This window comes from Haliaeetus leucocephalus, unplaced genomic scaffold (assembly GCF_000737465.1).
Source record: "Haliaeetus leucocephalus isolate CR32 unplaced genomic scaffold, Haliaeetus_leucocephalus-4.0 Scaffold536, whole genome shotgun sequence".
Taxonomy (NCBI): Eukaryota; Metazoa; Chordata; class Aves; order Accipitriformes; family Accipitridae; genus Haliaeetus; species Haliaeetus leucocephalus.
This window is the reverse complement of record NW_010972972.1, coordinates 6,096,121-6,114,058: the sequence shown is the minus strand read 5'-3', so window position 1 is coordinate 6,114,058 and position 17,938 is coordinate 6,096,121. Positions and strand designations below refer to the sequence as shown.

The following is a 17,938-nucleotide window of genomic DNA, read 5'->3' as shown; positions in this document are numbered from 1 at the left end:
GGATGTAAAGTTTTGCATTGATTTTCCCGTTGTTCTTCTTAAGAGCTCCATCGTGCGTTACTGAAGCCGCTGGTGTAAATACGTGTCTCTGTGTAGCCTTCTCTTCCAGTTCGCTTTATAACCGTGATTTCCTTTGCTTGGAGAATTGCTCCTTCTGTGCTAACTTGGGGGCGGAGGGAAGGCTAATTAATTAAGTGGTAATTGTTGTCAAGTCAATTGGTGCTAACATTTAACATTTGACTTGTTTACTATCTTGAGGTAAAGCGGAAGGAGTTAATGATCTAACAAATTGTGCATCCATCATGAGAGACTTGTTTGGAAAGAACGGTTTTATTTATGAACTGTAAAATAATACATTTTAAAAAAACCCATATTTTGAAGCAAGATCGTTGAGGTTCTTGTGTGAAATTGTCACTAGATAGCTGTGGAGACAAGTGCGTCGCCTAATAAAGCTTAATGACTGATTTTCCCATTAATCAGAATTGAGAATGTGCTTCATTAAGATAATTAACTGAGCCAGTTGCTTAACTGACAGTTAGTAGACACAAATTCCCAAGTTACTTGCTTTCCTCTAAATAAAATTCACAAGAAGCTAACCCGGCACTGCTTCATCATCTTTATTGGAGAGAGAAACAGAAGGGCTGTTAAAATCTCATTGCTTGCGTTAGGTCTATGACTGCATCTCCCTGTCTGGGACAGCAGTGGGATGCGGTGGGTGGCACTGGGTGCCCTGCGCAGCCTTGAACAGGACCCAAGCCTTAGGCTCGAAGTTATTGTAGTCAGCTCACGCCAGAAGCTCACAAATATTTGCTGCTCTCCATCTCGCCAGCAGCAAATGGTCTTTTATCTGCTAATTTCTGAAAGGTCAGGTCTTCTTTGTGGTTGTTTTTGTCACCCAAGAACTATTAGCTCCTCCAAGGGGGAGAATTCCTTGTCTCAATTTGTGGCTTCTCCTCTTTGTTCATCGCAAGCTAAAAGTGGGGTCATGAGTCCTGAGCCCCCCTGAAGGCAGGGATATGTAAGATCAATCTGCTCCAGGTACATTTGTAGGCAGAATATGCAGCGCTTAAGAAGTTAGGGGAATTAACTGAGGGATCCAAAACTTGAATTATTAAATATGCTACCTGGTTGTAACGTCTAGTTGTAAATCCTTTCCTTTGCAGCTCTCTGTGTCTTGAATTATAACGTGGTAACGCTATCAGGTAGCAGAAGACTCTTTGCGCAGAAGACGACTCTGGAGCTAATGTAAGGCAGTCATCTCAACTCTCCTTTTCTTTTGTCCTCAGAGTTCCCCGTCTTCCACCATGAACCCTGTTTACAGCCCCGTCCAACCTGGGGCTCCCTATGGAAACCCGAAGAACATGGCGTATACAGGTAGGAGCAGTGTTCAGTGGCTCTTTCGTGAATGTCTGTGTTCAGTGGTGAGAGCAGATGATCATTAATGAGTGATTAATCCCTTAACGAAGGGAGAAAGAGTTCCCATCAGGGAGCCAGATGGGAACGTGACTTGCAGGAGAAAAACTCTCCAGCAAAGCCAATGCAGTAAGGTTAGCAAGAAGAAATGGATCTGAACTCATAAGAAGAGGATGCCCCGGAAATCCTAAAGAATAGGATCAAAAGGGGGTTTCTGTAGACAAACAATACAGGCAAGAAGTTGCTGGGGGAGTCAGCTGGGAGCTGGAGGGCTTGCCTCCGGAGCTGAACTGAACGACTCAGGTGCACGTGCTGGAATAATCCTGCCGTAGAAATGAGGATCCCACAGGCGAGAGCCTGGTATTTGAAGAACATGCAGTTATTCTTACAGATGGTGATTTAAACTGCATTATTGACTGATTTTTTTTGTTTTCAAGTCGTGCTTTCATTGAGTTAATCTTATTTTGAACAGCAAGTCTGATGTCTGTTTGAAGTCCATCTTTAGAACTGAGTTGTCTAAAAATGTCACCTTTAATACTTGAAAAAGGCACTGAGATATGTTTACCATAATTATGTAACTAGCAGGGAACTAAAGTGTACTGATATGGAAAGAATTTAGCTCAGAAAGAAACAGTGCTTTGGAAAAAGAAAATCTCAGCTTAGGTGTATCTGTAGTTTTCCCTGTGGATCATGTTTACCAGCAGTTGTTCTTCTGATCTTGTGTAAGCACCTTACAAAATCAGCCTTGGAAGACTCCTTTTTCTAACATTTTGTTGAATGTAATTAGCTATTAAGTGTCATACTGTGTTAAGATTTCCTTCTTTATATTTGCATTGCCAGTTGTATGTCTTGACTTTTACCCAACGTGTGAAATTGCTTGGGAGTGTGCTTTTGAGGAGGAGAGTGGTCACCAGCAAATGGAAATGAACATCAAATGCTCTTAGCTACTTCATTTACAAAATATTCTCATTGACTTTGGTAGCTGTTTCAGCTGGTAGATCAGTAGGGCTGGCTGTGTTGCTGCAAAGAGATCTGTCTGATACTCATCAGAGTAGAGAGTTCCTCAAAGGCATTTTGCCCCATTTTTATTCACCCTTTCTTTTTCCCCATCAAAATTATGCATGCTGCTTTGTTGGAGATACTGTAGCTCGGGGGAACTTTGGTCTCACAGTCAAAGCACTAGAGGCTTGGAAAAAAAAAATCTCTGTGAATAATAGTCTCTTCAAAAATATCACCGTTGTAAGAGGACTGCAGACTCCAACAGTGCTTGGGTGACAGAATGAGCTCATAAGTGCACAGTTCTTTTCCTGCACTGGAAAGAACAGCAATTTTGTGCTTTCCAACACAAGGATGGTTTGGACAAGAGTCTACTTTTCTATCCCTTTACTATTTTTTTTTTTTTGGCAGGTGTTCAAAGCTCCACCTTAATATCCATTCAATGTAGATTTTCTGTATCTGCTTTCATACAACCCTGAATGTTTTAGAAGCTGCCTTCTGGCACTTGATAAGATGATTTTATATAAATATTGAGGTGTGGATTGTATAGAATTTGTACCTTGACCTTTCTGGAAGGAGAATTTTAGAGGGTGATTTCTGGTTTAGATGAATGAATTCTACATGAACTGCATTCCGAATAAGTCAGATGGCAACATTAATAGGATATTATCTTCTAAAATAACCTGCTGGGTAATCACCATGAAGATTATACTGTGCACTTAAATATAAAAAGCTATTGTCTGCCTTGGCCAGCTTGCGCCAGCTCTGGCAGGGATCGTGGCGAGGTGGCCCCTATGAGACTGGTTTCACCCAAACCATCAGACGTCAGACATTTGTCTTCCAGAGTCTGTGGTAAATGAAGAGAAATCAGTGGCAGATGTGCAGGATGACTTTGGAGAAAAAAGTTGGAGGCAGATCAATGTAACAAGGTCCTTTAGTTATGTCAGTAGAAAAGCAAAGAAGGGAAGATGCAAGTGGCTGCTTGAACGTAGGACACCGAAGCAGTAATTGACTCATATTAGTGCTTGGTTTTTCTATTGTGGAGGTGTAAGGTAAGGAGTCAGTGGACTGAATTCTTACAATGAAGTCCCAAAATAGATAATAGGTTAAAAAGTGTTTAAACGAAGAGCTATTTTCTTTGCTAGGCAAATAGTATTACAAAACCTTTTAAATATGAATTTGTTTGAATATTTAATGAATATTTAATTGCAAAAAAAGGGGAAAAAGTTTAAATTCTTTCCTCTATATATCAAAGACAGGCAACTCCTGAGGGTGGTCTCAGCAATTATTAAAAGAAGACTGCCATGTCTCCTGCATTACAAGTGCCAGGCTCTGTCTATCTAATTCTTGCTTTCTATGCTTAGACTTCATTTACATTGCTTTAACTTGGCGTCATTTAGCTACGTATCAGTTTCTAATGTAGCCACAAGCTATTCTGGGGAATATTTAAACTCTTAGAGACAAACAAAATCGACTTTTCACAGGAGGAACATTAAGTTATGGAGTTTGTAGATACTTCCTTTTCAAATTGCTTTGAAAATAATTGCTAAAGCATATGACATCGTAGATCTGGAGGAGATGTTGATGGCCATCGCTTGTGCAAACCCCTTCCATGGTCCTTGGAGCTCATTACAGCTTTGGGGCTTAATGAGTGTCTCAGTCCTGATCGGCAGCTGAATGGAAGAGTTTGCTCGGAGCCCCTAATTTGAAATAGCATGTCAACAAACCATTCTCACAATCACTTCATGAGACAGATTGTACGACATCTGTCCCCAAATTTTGATTTGAGATCTAATTTGGGATACAATATAGAATTCATACAGTATAAAATGTAATGTGGGGTTTTTTAATCCCATCTTTTTGCAGTAGTTGAAGACACTGAAAAAAATAATGCCAAGCTTTATATTAGGCAAGAAAGAGAAATAAAAAAACCCTGCAGTGTAATAAAGTTGAGGTAAAGGTTGTTAGACCTAGGCTTTAGAGTTCAGGGTTTTTTACCCCAAATGTAGTACAGCATGTGTATTACTTAAATTTTTGTCTTTAAAGATCATTCATAAACCATTCATTTCTAACCTTGTGGAATAAAACTCAGGTGGGATAGATGCGGAAAGAAAACTAGGTTGGTAATCAGGATACTGGCAGGTTGAATTTTACGTTCTTGTGGTTTTTTAGTGCTAAATGTAAATCCTTTATATAGAATAGATTGCTTTTGGTTGAAAGAATTAGTTTTAATCTGATTTTCTTCTCATTCTCACTTCTTTGTTGTTTTCCATACCTGGTGGGCTAGGGAGGGAAGTCCATTTCAAGGTAAATAAAAATTTTGTACCAAATTGGCTGCTCGTGTTAGGGAGAATGGGAAATCCTTGGCACATACTCAAGTGCTTGATGTACCATACATTTATTCAGATCCTTAATTTTTCCATTTTGATCTTCCTTAAAGAAAGTGTGAAGGTCAGTTATTTCCTAAATGATTTTTAAAGTGTGGTCTGAATTAGATGAATTTTTATGGGAAATTATAATTAAGTTTAAAAAAGGAAGTTTTAAAATAGAGTTATTAGGTGAAACAAAGTCAGAAGTGTTAAATTTGTAAGAGAAATGTTTATCGAAACATCCCCCATATTTGAACTAATAGATTTATTAAGCAAAGGTGGTTTCTCATGTAGTTAGTATGTCTCATTTTTGGGGGTCCTTAAGACACCCAGATTTGTTGAATTGCAACCTTCTTCCCATTTTCCTTCCTAAACTGAAAGAGTAGAATAAGCCTTGCGTGCGTTTTCTGCTAGCAATGCTTTCTCGCTTGTTGAATGAGCTGGTTGTTTTGCTGAGCTAAGGTGACATGGAGAGAATATTCGTGCTGCAGATGGAGCCACGTCTGTCCAGCGCCAGGTTTGTGCTCCAGCAAGTCCTGGTTCCTCGTGCTCGGCTGGTGACTGCTTCCACTTTGCTAACTCAATGTATTTTAGAACATCAGCAGCAAACAGTGTTTGCGTGTTGTTTACTATTTAATTAAAACAGCCTGTAATTAACTTGGATCTTCACGTAAGCTGTCATTTTAATTGAGGTTAACTTTAAAATGTGTTTAAGGACTGTCGTTTGATTTTTTTATTGTTGGTAGAATTCACTTTACCTGCCCCAAATGTGAGCTGCTGAACTGCCTGGTTTTCCTTTGGCACATTATCCTTCCTGTTTTCTTGCATCCAGTTTTGCTAAGGCACCAGTCCTGCAGCAAATAGATTAGCTTGTTGGTGTGGAATCAGGGATGAAGAATCAGTCTCCCCTGTAGCTTGTTTGACTTCAAGCGTGAAACTATAAAAGTGTTTGTTATAGCTCACACTATTATAATTTTCCCTACCAGAAGCTGATTAATATGCTGATAAGATGCTGTGACTCATGAACCTTCGGTAGACTGACTGTATTCGTCGTAGTTATTACTAAATAATAAATGGTAATAAAATCTAAGAGCCCCAAGGTGTGAAGCTGCTTAGTAAGTCTCCAAGGAGTTTGTGTCACACTGCTCTAGTGCATGACACTTCCCAGGTCCTGCTGCAGCAGCAACCTGCTTGGGAGCTTCCATGCTCAGAAGAGACATCCTCCAGCTCAAGTTTTGCTGATGGAAGCCCTTGGTTTGCTTTTGACAAAGAGCTCTGTTCAGGCTCTATGTGCCATGAAGCAATATTTCTGTTCCCCCTCACAATTATTGAAGGTAAAGGAAAAATGCTTTTATTCAGTTGATCATCTGAAATTTTAAAAGAAACAGGAAAGGATCTACTTTTCTAGTTTCTCACTCTTTATCCATTCAGAAAAATCACTAAACGATATGGATATATTCTCTTCTGTTCCTTCTTTGCCCGCAGATTACTGGTGATATTCTTACAGATGGTTGTTCAACTCCACCTTTTCCCACATCCACCCCTCCACTTGCTCTCTGACAAAAATTCACACTTTTATTTCAAACTCCTTGTACTAGTCCTAAATCCCTGCTGTGGAAGTGCCAGTACTTTTGTATCTCAGGCACACACCATTTCACCCTGCCTGGGGTCTCTCCTGGTCACCCAGATTCAGAATTGTTTTGCCCAGTTTTAGGTACCTGCAGTGTGGATGTGAGTGATCCCCTGAACTGCTTTAATGGTAAGGGACAAGAAAAGAGCATCTCCCATGTGGTCTGTTTTACTTTATGAGCCATTGGGTTGTGTCCTAGAGGTACTCGTTTCTCTCTGATATTAAAAGGTGTGTTGACGGCTGACTCAGATGTAGACATCTACACAAAGTAGTTTGTGTTTGGTCTTGAGTCCCATCCCTGGGGTTTGTGTCTGAATTATTTACTGCAGGTCATCTAAACTGGTGAAATCCATTTTAAAGAGATTCTGTCTTGACCAGGTTATGTGCCTGGCTCTTGGGTGGGAAGGGAAAGGCAAATGTATCTTTAGAGGTGTGGGGCAAGGAAGGATGGTAACGCTTTTTCTAGGCTGATACTCCCACCACATGTAGAACATGGACATCTTGCCCACTGAAGGCCAGCTGGACCGGTCATTTCTCAAAACACAAGGTTTTCAGCTCTCACCTAATCCCTGCAGCCCATGCCCGTCACTGCAGTCTGTCCTCAAGGCCATCAGATCAAGGTTGCTTGAACTAGTGAGGATGCTTGGTCCAAAGCCACGTAGGTCAGTGATCCTCCCACCTCTTTGGTCTTGCTCAGGAAAGAGTCAGGGATATGCAGCTTGGTGGCAGCCGAAGACAGTGTGGCAGAAACAACGGCAAGGAGACCTCAAGAAGGAGGGTGCCAACCTCACAAAGGGTGTAGAGAAGACAACCGAGTCTTTGTTTCTTTCAGGAACGAGTAGACCACCAAGTACAAATGTGAGCTACTGTCATCAAGAAGCTTTTGTTGGGTGGCAGTATTCAGATGGCCTAATCCTCTGGTTTTGATAAATAAAACCCGTGCATTTTAGAGTTCTGATATCTAATACACTTGTCCTGTTGATAGTCGATTAGCCACGAGCAGCCCCACTGCTACAGGTCTATAAGGAGTTCGCTTCTCCAGGTGTGCTGCTACAGCAGGGTCCTCATCTCCAACCTGCGACGCTCAAGGGGTTTCCCCAGAAGTGTCTTGGGGTCAGGGTCACCCTCTCTGGGACAGTTTATCCTTATAGGAGGCAGTGCCTAACGTCCTTAAATTCGACCAGATACAGGCTGGGAACTCCCCGCTCTTCCGCCTCCATTGCACGTAAGGCTTCGGAATCCCAACGGCAGCATCTGAATGTGATGGATACCCTCATTCCTTCTCCCAGGGCTTTTCCTGGTTTGTCAGGTGGAGCCCCCAGCCTTCCCGTGTCTCTGCAGCAGGAATTCCCTTGTCTCTTCTGCTAATCACCTTTGTCTCTGTTACTCAATTCCTTTTTCTCTTTTGCTCATGATTTGTATCCATCACGCATTCAGGTTTCTGCTGCGGATATTCTGCTGCCTCTCTGCTTGTTTTTTGTCTCGGAGAGGGCTGGGAGGTAGCACCCTTCATCACCCCCTTCCCTGCCTTTTGGGGAAAGTTTATCAGGCAAGCCCCTCTGCTGCTCTTCTGGTCCCTCTCCTTCTTGCATTGCTCGTTCCCTGGAGTCTTGCACTCCATCCCAGCTATTTTTCCTTCTCTCTTGCAGCCTGTCAGCCTGCCCCAGCTGGCAAACACCTGCACATGTCCAGGAGAGCTGGACTCATTTCTCCAGGAGGAACCTGACGCCTTTTAGTAAAAGGTCTTTGTGCGGCTGGGTTCTGTTTAGCTCCATTTCCAAAGTGGATTAACCTAGACTGCCCAGAGGTGCTTTTAGTAAGCCTCTGCAGCACACGAGTGTGAATTAAATATTCAAGGATAGCTGCTCGGCAGGTTTTATCCTGCACAAGGTTCACTAAAGTATTTTGGAGAACTAGAGGAGTAGTCTAAAGCAAGGAAGACTTTGAATCACATTTGCAATTCATCTGTGATTTTGGTGCAAGACCCAATATGTTCTTCCTCAAGTAACGAATGTGTTGTCTTCATTTTAAAGCATAAAATAGTCTTATTTCTGATGATTTAAGGAGAAGTCCTGGCTAAGAGCTTTATCATTTGTATGTGGAAAAGCGGGGTGTCTCCCTGTGTCACTCATCAACCTTTTTTATGCTGTCTGCAAGGTCTGGGTTCATTTGCTTTCCAGTTTAATTGATTTTCCTGCTTCTTCAAGTGGCAATCTCTCTGCGGGATTTTTGAGAGCATTGAGAAAGATATATGACACTAATGTAATTTTAATTCACAGTATAATGCACGCATGCAGTTATAGTTACAAGATTTTGTGATAGAGAATAGGTGTGGCTGGTAGGCAAATATGCGAGTCAACATACTAATTACTATTTTTTTATATTGGTGGAAAGGCATTGGTTTGATATTCTTGTGTGTCTGAAATCTTGGAGATCTTGCGGAGGGATTCCCAAAGGGTTAAGGATTTATGCAAGCTGATGCTTTTATGTTTGTGAACCATACTGGCAGGCTGCACAATTCTGAAGCAAAAATTGTACAGCCATCGGAGACTAATTCGGTCTAAATCTTTGTAGAAAGGCAGAGAACAGAAATGCAGTCAACTTCACAGCCATTGCTCTGGGCTCTGGGTTGACCGGCGCTGCTTGCTGAGGATGGGTTTCCTCTAGGACCCTCCACACCTCTGCTATTGTGTGTGAGCAAGCCCTGCTCCGTCGTCTTTGGACATGGAAAGCTCCAGTGCTTCCTCCAGCACATCGAGATCTCCCACCTGTGATTTGGGTTCCCTGCAGAGGACCTCTGCACGCTCCAGAAGAATGAGGTGCATCCCTGAGCCGGGCTGTTTGCTGCACTCCCAAGTTGCAAACTCCCGAGTTTTGTCATTTTTTTTTCCCCCAAGGTGAAACCACAACATTTGTTCGGACATAATGATGAACAGAGGGAATCGGCACCGTCCGCCCTCCGGTCATTGGTTTTGTTGGCAGTACAGGAGGTGTGGGATTCTCACGTGTGTTTCTATCCTAATTTGTATCATTTGTATTTGTTGCTGAACCTCAGACACAACTGCACATGTGAGGACTGACCTGATTTACACTTGACTGTTCATTTAATTTATTGGTATGTTGAAAACAGGTAGCCTCCAATTTTGTAGAAGACAGAAGGATGTTCTGGCAGGATTTCTACATTTGGCTTTTAATCCTCCTTTGCGTACTCTTTGTGGGACAAAGATAATTCTAGGCATGATTTCAGCCTTTCTTGTTAACTTAAAATTTTGCTGTATTATTCTCTGGAAAGGCTGGGTCTTTGATAACAGATTACTTCTTTGGCCAAGAAAAACAAGTTCTTTCAGAACTGCTGTGTGCGAAGAGGATAAACTTGACTTTTTTTCCTTTCTTTTTGCCATTTCTCAACACATTTGTGGGGAGTGCCGAGGAACACAAGGCAAATGGCTTTGATGCTGAAGCAGGCAGGGTTGGGGTGCTCTCCTTACCTTTCCTTCTGCTTGTAACATCTGCATGCATGTCTACCCCTTCCATTGACTGGGAAATGCCATTTCTGGATTTAATTAGGTGATCCATTGCTTACCGGTTCTGTAAAACAGGAATTTTAAACTGTGTTCAGGGTGTTGAATTGATTTCAGGGTGATTAAAAATGTATGAAGTGGGTACAGTGAATATTTTTCCTCTGGCGTTTCTTCATGTTTATTAATTGGTGTGTATAGAGCAGAAAGGAAAATCATACTTGACTGGGAGAAGAATGAGCTCTGACTTGTGTAGACTCTTGTTATTTTTATGTTTAAATGTATAATTTTTGTACAGGAATACTTCCAAACAACTTGCTGAATTTCTCAGTGTTGGAAGCTGTTTGAGTTCCAGCACTTTGATTGATCAACGATAGCTAATTCACCATCTTTGTAATAAATTAACTCATGGACTTTCTCAAAGTTATAGAAAGTGTAAAACCCCTAAGGAAATGAGGGACAAGTTTTCTTGTTTGGGGATTGAGGGAGAAGGAAGCAGAGGGGTTTGGGGTGAGATTTGGGTTATTTATAAGTGTGTGCAATAGCCGTAGGCTCTATTTGGGTGGTTCTTCTGCCAACGGCAGCACCATTGGACGATGGGCATGGAGGTCACCCCACGGCACTCACCTATGGATGAACGCGGATTCCTGTGCAAAATAGGTCTTGGTAGTCGGAAGTGTGGTTGGCATAAAAGACAAAAGTGTTTCAAGACAAAAGACTCCTTTCTTTTAGTGTTAGAAATGGAGGCATAGTAAAGCTCCTTTGAAGAAAATAATTTATAACATCTCATTACAGATGCTTGTAGGCTCAGCTGGTTTGGAGATTGGTCCAACTGATGTCAACCTTTCAAGGACTTTCACAAAAACTTCGGGGAACGTCCTTCACCCCTTGTTTTGTAACTGTTTGTATCAGGTTTTACACGCTTTTGAGTTTCCCCATGTTGTAAATAAACAGAATAGTCTTAGATCTTAAAAGCAAACAAACCCCATGTTATGTTTTCCTGAATGACCCCATTGTGTGCCTTTTAATCCTACGTGCTCAGTTAGTACATGGAACTGGTTTATGCTCTGCCTCATTTCTTGGCTACAATATTGATTTTGTTTTTCCCTGTAGTGGAAAAGAAATAAAAAGATTAAATGACTAGGGCTGAAGAGGGCTGGAGAAAATGTGTATAAGGCAGAGAAGAAAAAAAAACATAGGTGGAAAAAAAGATGGCCTTGGAAACATGTTTTGAAGGGGAAAGTACTCCATTTAAAGAAAGTAAAAGGTGAACGGAGAATTTTCTTGTGTGTTGATTACTTCTGTAGAGTATTGGCATGTAATCTGAAATTCTTCACTCACTTGGGGAAGAAATAAGCTTTATTTTTAAGCATGAGCTCTACCAAAGCTCTGTCTTACGTAGCGTGTAGGCAAATTCTAATCAGTGATTTGGGCTTTTAAAATTTATATTCAGTATTAAAACTGGTGAATGTGGTTTTTTTGCCTTGTGTTATTTCTTTGTCTATATCATAGAATGAAACTTTTTTTAGTGGCTTTGTCAATTTATAGCATGTTTCTAAGCCATCTTCTTTTTCTTTGTTCTAGCCATAGTCGTATTGGTTTACACCATTTAAATCTTCTTTTCCTATATGCTCCCTTTACTTAAGTTTGTCTTCTTATACGTTCCCTTTACTTCGCTGCAGAACGACAAGGAGCCTCTGTATAGGCAGTCAGAGATCACGTTGGCCATCTTGGCATCGTCTCTGTGGCACTTTGGTTCTCCATGCCTCTAGGTCACATTGCCGAGTCACACCTGATTTGCCATACATCAAATCTTAAACTTATTTTGGCCTCATCACTTTCCAAACCCCTGTAATTATTCCTCCCTCCCCGTAACTGTTTCTGGATGTCCAGTTTGCTCTGCTGAGAAAGCTGCTGATGTGGGTGGTGTTCCTACTATGAAGCCCCTCTACCGAGAGGTTATTTTAGGGACCTCCCTCCCCTTGTTTCCAATCTAGCACACCTCCTTTCACAAAGCCATGGTGTCTCTCTTTCAATGGTAGCAATTGTGGAAAAAATATTAGATCAGTTTTTAAAATCCTTCCTTCTGGAAGAGCACCGGCATTGGCTGGCAGAAGTCCGTCAGCAGTCGCTAAATGGGTCAGTGATTCTCTGCAGAGCACTTTGGGAGCCTCTGCCATGGGCACCATGGAGCTGGAGTGTGACCTTGTCATTGTGCGAATTTGAGATGGGGGTTGTTCAGAAAACAAAATGAAAATATCTCCTAGCACTGAAATCCCACGCCTGCTCAGAATCTCTCAGTTGTAAGTAGAAATCTCACCGAGACTAAAATAAATGGCTTTTTCTGCATTTTTTTTTCTGCCATTTGCAGTTCAAATTCGTATCCTTGCTTGTTTTTCTCTGTGCATACTTGCACACCACACATTCAATACCTCTTAAATCCCCAGGTGCTTCAATTAAATTATTGAAAATAAGCTCCAATACTGCCTCATGATCCTCATTGAAAACCCTTAATATTTGCTGTCTTTCCTCCCCCCCCCCCTTTCTTTTTTGTCTGGCACAGCAAATAAGTGGTTAGATACTTGTTATATTTTTGCAGTCTGAAGGTAATAAATTAAAATTTTGTGGCTTGACTTCTGGAAACATGTTTGTAGATTAAATATTGAATTTTTCTCCTCTCCTGGTGCACAATTATGTTTTACACTCTGTGCAGTCAATGCGATACAGTGCAGAGGTCTGTACATACAGAAACATGATCTGGTACGGGGTCGTAAAAGGCTTTTATAAGCTTCAGAAATTGTTCCCCGGTTTGTACCAGATCTGTAAATTACCAAGTCTATTTTTCTACTGTGCTTTATACCTAACATCTTAGTTTTAGTTTAATGGGGATCAGCTTTCCCAAAGTGGCGCGATTGAGCTCTGGCTTGTTAATCTGTTTTGCTATTCTGTTTGTGTTAGATTTAGCCTCACCTGAAACCGGAATCAGGAGTTGCTTATATGCAGACGCATTCGTATACTTATTTTAAAGTGCGTGTGCCTGCCTTTCCCTCTCCCTGCGCTTGCTGGCATTCGGCCTCATTTCATCTAATGCAGTACTGGGCTAGAATTTTAATGTCTCTGCGGCCAGCGATGATTTATTAGATCCCAAAGCCCTGGCTCAGAGTGCAGGAAGAAAATATTGCATCAGTGAGCTGGTTTGGCACTGCTCAAATAAATGAGTCCTGAAAGACTCTTTAGTGTTACGGCTTTTTTTTCCTTCCCCTCCCCTTACCCCCACCAGTTCTTCCCCCGTCCCCGACCCCTGAGTTTCTGCTGATGTTGAGAAGCGTTCCTTTCCTTGCAGGAATTGCCATCTCCGGGTCTTTTTACGATAAACACGTTTGTCAACAGCCTGGTCACATAAAGCCCTTTGAATCCCTGCGGTCGCTTCGCGTGAGGCCGAGAAGGAGCTGTAATCCTCAAGTTGGGGAAAAAAATGAAGTTTCTTGTGGCAGGGCACAAGATTGGGCTCCTGGTGATGAACCAGTGGTGCTGGGAAGGTAATACAGCATCACCGTGGACGGGGGAGATGTCCTCGTGGTCCTCATTCTGGCCGGCACAGCTCGGTGCTTGGCACCGATCTGGGGTGGCACGCTGCTGGAGCAGCCCTGTGGGTCATTGCGGCTCGGAGCTGAGCTCTCCGGGGGGGATATTTTACCTACTGTAGGTTTTCAGAGACTTTGGAAATGGGTTCTCCATTGAGCTTATAGCATCCAATAAATCGTTGTTTAGCTGGGAGGAAGATTGTGCTGCTGCTTGAAACGTCCCTGCAGGTCAAGGCATGAGGAGTTATGTGTTATCTGTCATCTTTTTTTTTTTTCTTTTGTATGTGCTGATGGAGAGGTGATTTAATTTTCTAAGTATGTTCTGCCTCCTTCACAGGACAGCAATGAGAACAGCAAACATCAACGTTGTCGTTGCTCTGCCACTGAAGGGAATGGGTTTTGGCCATCTCTCTAGCTGTCCTCCTGGCCACCCTACCGCCATGTCACGGTGGTGGGCTCCTCCATGGGGCAGCCGTCTCTGCTTGTGATTTAACGTAAAGCATAAAGGAGCTAATCCCACTGCTTACAGATAAGCTGGCTGCGTCTGCTGCTGGTATTGGTTCTAATGATGCTCCTCGCGTCACCAGCTGAAGGCAGGTGTTGGGTGGAGATGATTAGTCTCCCATGGGCAGAGAGGGATGTGAGAGTTGCATTAGGTGGGCAAAGCTAGCTGCTGTCCACTGCTTGTCTGAAATACTGGGGACACTTCTTGCATCTGTATCGGAGCCTGTCAAGGGGTGACAGAACGGTTTGGGTAAGAAGGGACCTTTGAAGATCATCTAGTCCAACCCCCTGCCATGGGCAGGAACATCTTCAACCAGATCAGGTTGCTCAAAGCCCTGTCCAACCTGGCCTTAAGTGTTTCCAGGGATGGGGCATCCACAACTTCTCTGGGCAACCTGTGCAAGTGTCTCACCACCCTCATCTTAAAACATTTCTTCCTTATGTCCAATCTAAACCTGCCCTCTTTCAGTTTAAAGCTGTTGCCCCTTGTCCTGTCACTGCAGGCCCTGGAAAAAAGTCTCTCTCTGTCATTTTTATAAGCCCCCTTTAGGTACTGAAAGGCTGCAATAAGGTCTCCCTGGAGCCTTCTCTTCTCCAGGCTGAACAACCCCAACTCTCTCAGCCTTTCTCCATAGCAGAGTTGGCGTTCCAGCCCTCTCACCATTTTGGTGGCCCTCCTCTGGACCTGCTCTAACAAGTCCATGTCTTTCTTGTGCTGGGGTCCTGTCTTAGCACTGATCTGGGGTAAAAACCCTAGCACTTTAATATTCCAGAAAAGAACAGCAGCCTGTGACCACCACCCCAGTGCTGGCCATGCTCACATCCAAAGCTGGTCCCCAACGGGTCCCTTCTAGAGTGCTGTCAGCCCAGCAGCCTTTCCCTTGGGGCACGTCTAATTTGTTTCACTTCATAAACAAGATTATTTTGAATCTTATGAAAAAGAAGAATAAAGAAGAAATCAGGCTGAAAAGCTGAGCTCTCAGAAGACTTGAGTTGTGGGCAACAGTTATTGCATGTGAGGGTTGGAGGGAGAAGTACAAGAATGAAACCCTGGAGTAATGACTGGTGGAGACCTTTGTAACTCATAGTTAAGAAATTCTCTTTAGTATGTAATCAAAGGCAGCTTCCAACTTATGCTTGATTTGTTCCCACCCATTTACACTCAAAAATGATGTTGCTGTCTGCCATTATTAGAAACCTAATGTATTGCAGAGAAGAGCATCCATCTCTAGGGATAAGATGTTGTCAATTTTGGTGGCATTCCCAGGAGATGCAAAGCACATGATAATTGTAAATGAAATCAGATAGGGGAAAAAACTTATTTTAACAGCCAAACAATGAGTTGTTTCATTAAGAGAGATATGAGTGTGTATGCATCTGAACTTCTATTTACCTCGTTTTTTCTTATTTCCAATTAGTAACTATTTCTTGAGGTAAAGACTAATCTGTGCTGTGTGTTGAAGGTGTGGGTAAAGACATGTGTACTGTTTAGGCATTCCGTTGCCAGAATAGTTTTTCTTTCCCTTCAAAACAGTTAAGGAGACAGTAGTATAATTAACTGTCAATGTAATTCCAGGGTGAACAGAGCAATTTTTCATAAGCGAAGACACAATAATGATTATGTAGTCTTTAGACAAGGCATGGTTTGTTTTGAGCCTGTTAATATAATTTACAGTCTAGGACTGCTGGACTCAGACTTACGGTGCGCATCTACAGCATCTCATTGAATGCATGAGCAGTAGGTTGGTGACTCTCAGGTCTCTTACAGCCATCTGAGACAAATTCAGATCTTAGGTGGGGGGATCATTCTTTGCAATTACTCATCTCTTTCTATTGGCTTCAGAGAGTTTAGGATAACAACGGTTCTCATTCAGGGTCCTCAGTTTGGCGCTTGACCTTTGGTACATGCATTTGAACCTGTTTTGTCTCTTCTCCTCCAGCCCCTGACCCCAAGGTGCAGCGCGTTAAATTGTAAAATTAGTTGTTGACGTCTCCCTGTCTGATGGGAAGGAGAGAGCAGAAATGCGTTTCTGCTTCTGTGTCCAAGCAAACACTTGAAGGTCAGTGCTGCTAGCAAGCTTCAAGTGATGGAGGGTACAAGAGGGTCCATGTGTGTACACTCTGTATTTGATATCGGTTTCCAAAGATGGTGGGAGTTGTCCGTGTCATGCAGCTTGTTGCAACGTCTCTAGCAAAATGCAAGTGAGACATGTAGGAGGGGAAGGTGACTTACTAAAAAAAAACCCCAACATGCGCCTCATCTCTCTCTTGCTTATTCTGTCATACTCACATGCTCACAACACCAAGATGAATGTATTTGCAGAGTCTGCCAGGACCACATGGATGCCGGATGGAGAAGGTATGCAGCCGTCAAGTCCTCATCGTATCTCTTGGGTCCCTCTTCACTGGCAAAGACAAGCTGATTTTTGGATGTGCCATTTGTGCCCTTTAGGAGTTGACAGTGATTGAGAACTTTCTCTTCTTCATCCTCTCTCTCCTCTTGTCAGTCATTAGTCAACATTGCTGATTTATTTACTGCCCCTTTTTCCCCTCTATCTGGAGGTCTTACGGCTCTTGTCCTTTTTTTTTTTCGCCTAGTTTGGGTGTCTTGAGAAACTGGACATACTGCGCTGTGATGTTAGTGACCTGCTGACACACATGCCACCAACACGTGCTTTTCTCTTAACTGTTCTTCTGCCATTTCTTCAACAAAGAGCTGCATTATTCTCTCTGGCAGCCATGGGAATGCCTCCACTGAGATAAAATAAAATCTTAAAAATGCTGAAACTAGTGAAAATAAATGATAAGGAATGTAAAAACGAGTGGCTGATGACAGGTATGTATGAAGGATAATGCTAGTCGAGTTCGCGCTCCCGTTGCAGGGAGGAGAGTCCACGGGCATGGGGCTGACGTTCACTTTCCAGCTTTCCCAGTGTTTCCATGCCAAAATCCACTTGCCAAAATGCAGGGACTCCAGGTAAAGAGGGAAGGGCTGGCATCAGCATGGCCTCACGAGGTTGGTCCAATTAGTTTGTCTCCATTAAAACAATAAATCATTCACGTTGCTGCTTCCTTGAATGCCCAAGTGACCTGCCTCTCCTGCTAACGTTTCTGCTACTTCTCCCATGGTAAAGATAATGTTATCTAAAGCACTAAAGGGCAGAGGAGAGTGTCTCCCTCAAAAAGGCATCATGCATTTCCCTATGCATTTTCATCTCTGGGTTCTTTTCTATCCTATCGGTGCTTTGGTTGGGCTGTAGAGTTTTTTAATTTTGTTCTTAACCAGACAGTGCATTATCCCTCCCTTGCTTCTCCCCAGCTCTCTGGTTCCTTAAAGGCAGTAATGTGTAATTCTCCCATCGTGGATGTTAGACTCGTTATGAATAAAGATTAAGTGGAAGCAGAATGCTTTCCCATTAATTTAAAACTTTGGTTATCATGACAACAGGTTACAACTCTCTTCATTGCCATGACAATCTCCTGCAAAATTGTTAAAATGTCGTCTTATAGTTATTTTTAGTTTGTCCTCTATTCCCATGGAGACCAAGTTTTACTTGAAGTGTTTGATGCTTTGTGCTTGGAGCCTTTAATGAGCCTCACAGAAGTATGTAAGTCAGTAAAGGCAGAGACCTCCGAGGTCAACCGATCCCTCTGTCAGCCGTTGCAAGAATGGTCTGTACAGTATGCTTTTCTACTGCTTTGTTGTATTATGTGCACTTTTTTTTTGTTATCTTCTCTTGTGTGATTTTTAACATTTACATTTGCTGTAGTGCCTGAGCACTTGTATTCTTCTTTGCATATGACCCTATTTGTTGCATTAAATTCCGTCTGAAAACTTCAGATTCTGCACAGGACACTGGAAAAAAAAAATCTACAAGGGAAAAAGAAAAACTACATAAGACTGTCAACAGGACGCTAAAAGTG

At 42.4% G+C, this 17,938-nt stretch overlaps 1 protein-coding gene across 4 annotated transcripts in view; it reads left to right on the top strand.

The window, feature by feature from the left end:
* Positions 1–17,938, top strand: part of FAM168A (family with sequence similarity 168, member A) — a 187,314-nt gene that overhangs the window by 87,735 nt on the left and 81,641 nt on the right. For 3 of the 4 annotated variants that reach the window (XM_010576636.1, XM_010576635.1, XM_010576637.1), the window contains one exon: positions 1,287–1,374. In XM_010576636.1, the coding sequence (XP_010574938.1) occupies positions 1,305–1,374 (70 nt within the window). In that variant the 5' untranslated portion in view covers positions 1,287–1,304. Of the gene's footprint in view, positions 1–1,286; positions 1,375–17,938 lie in introns of those variants that run through there. The other variant, XM_010576639.1, reaches the window with a different exon arrangement.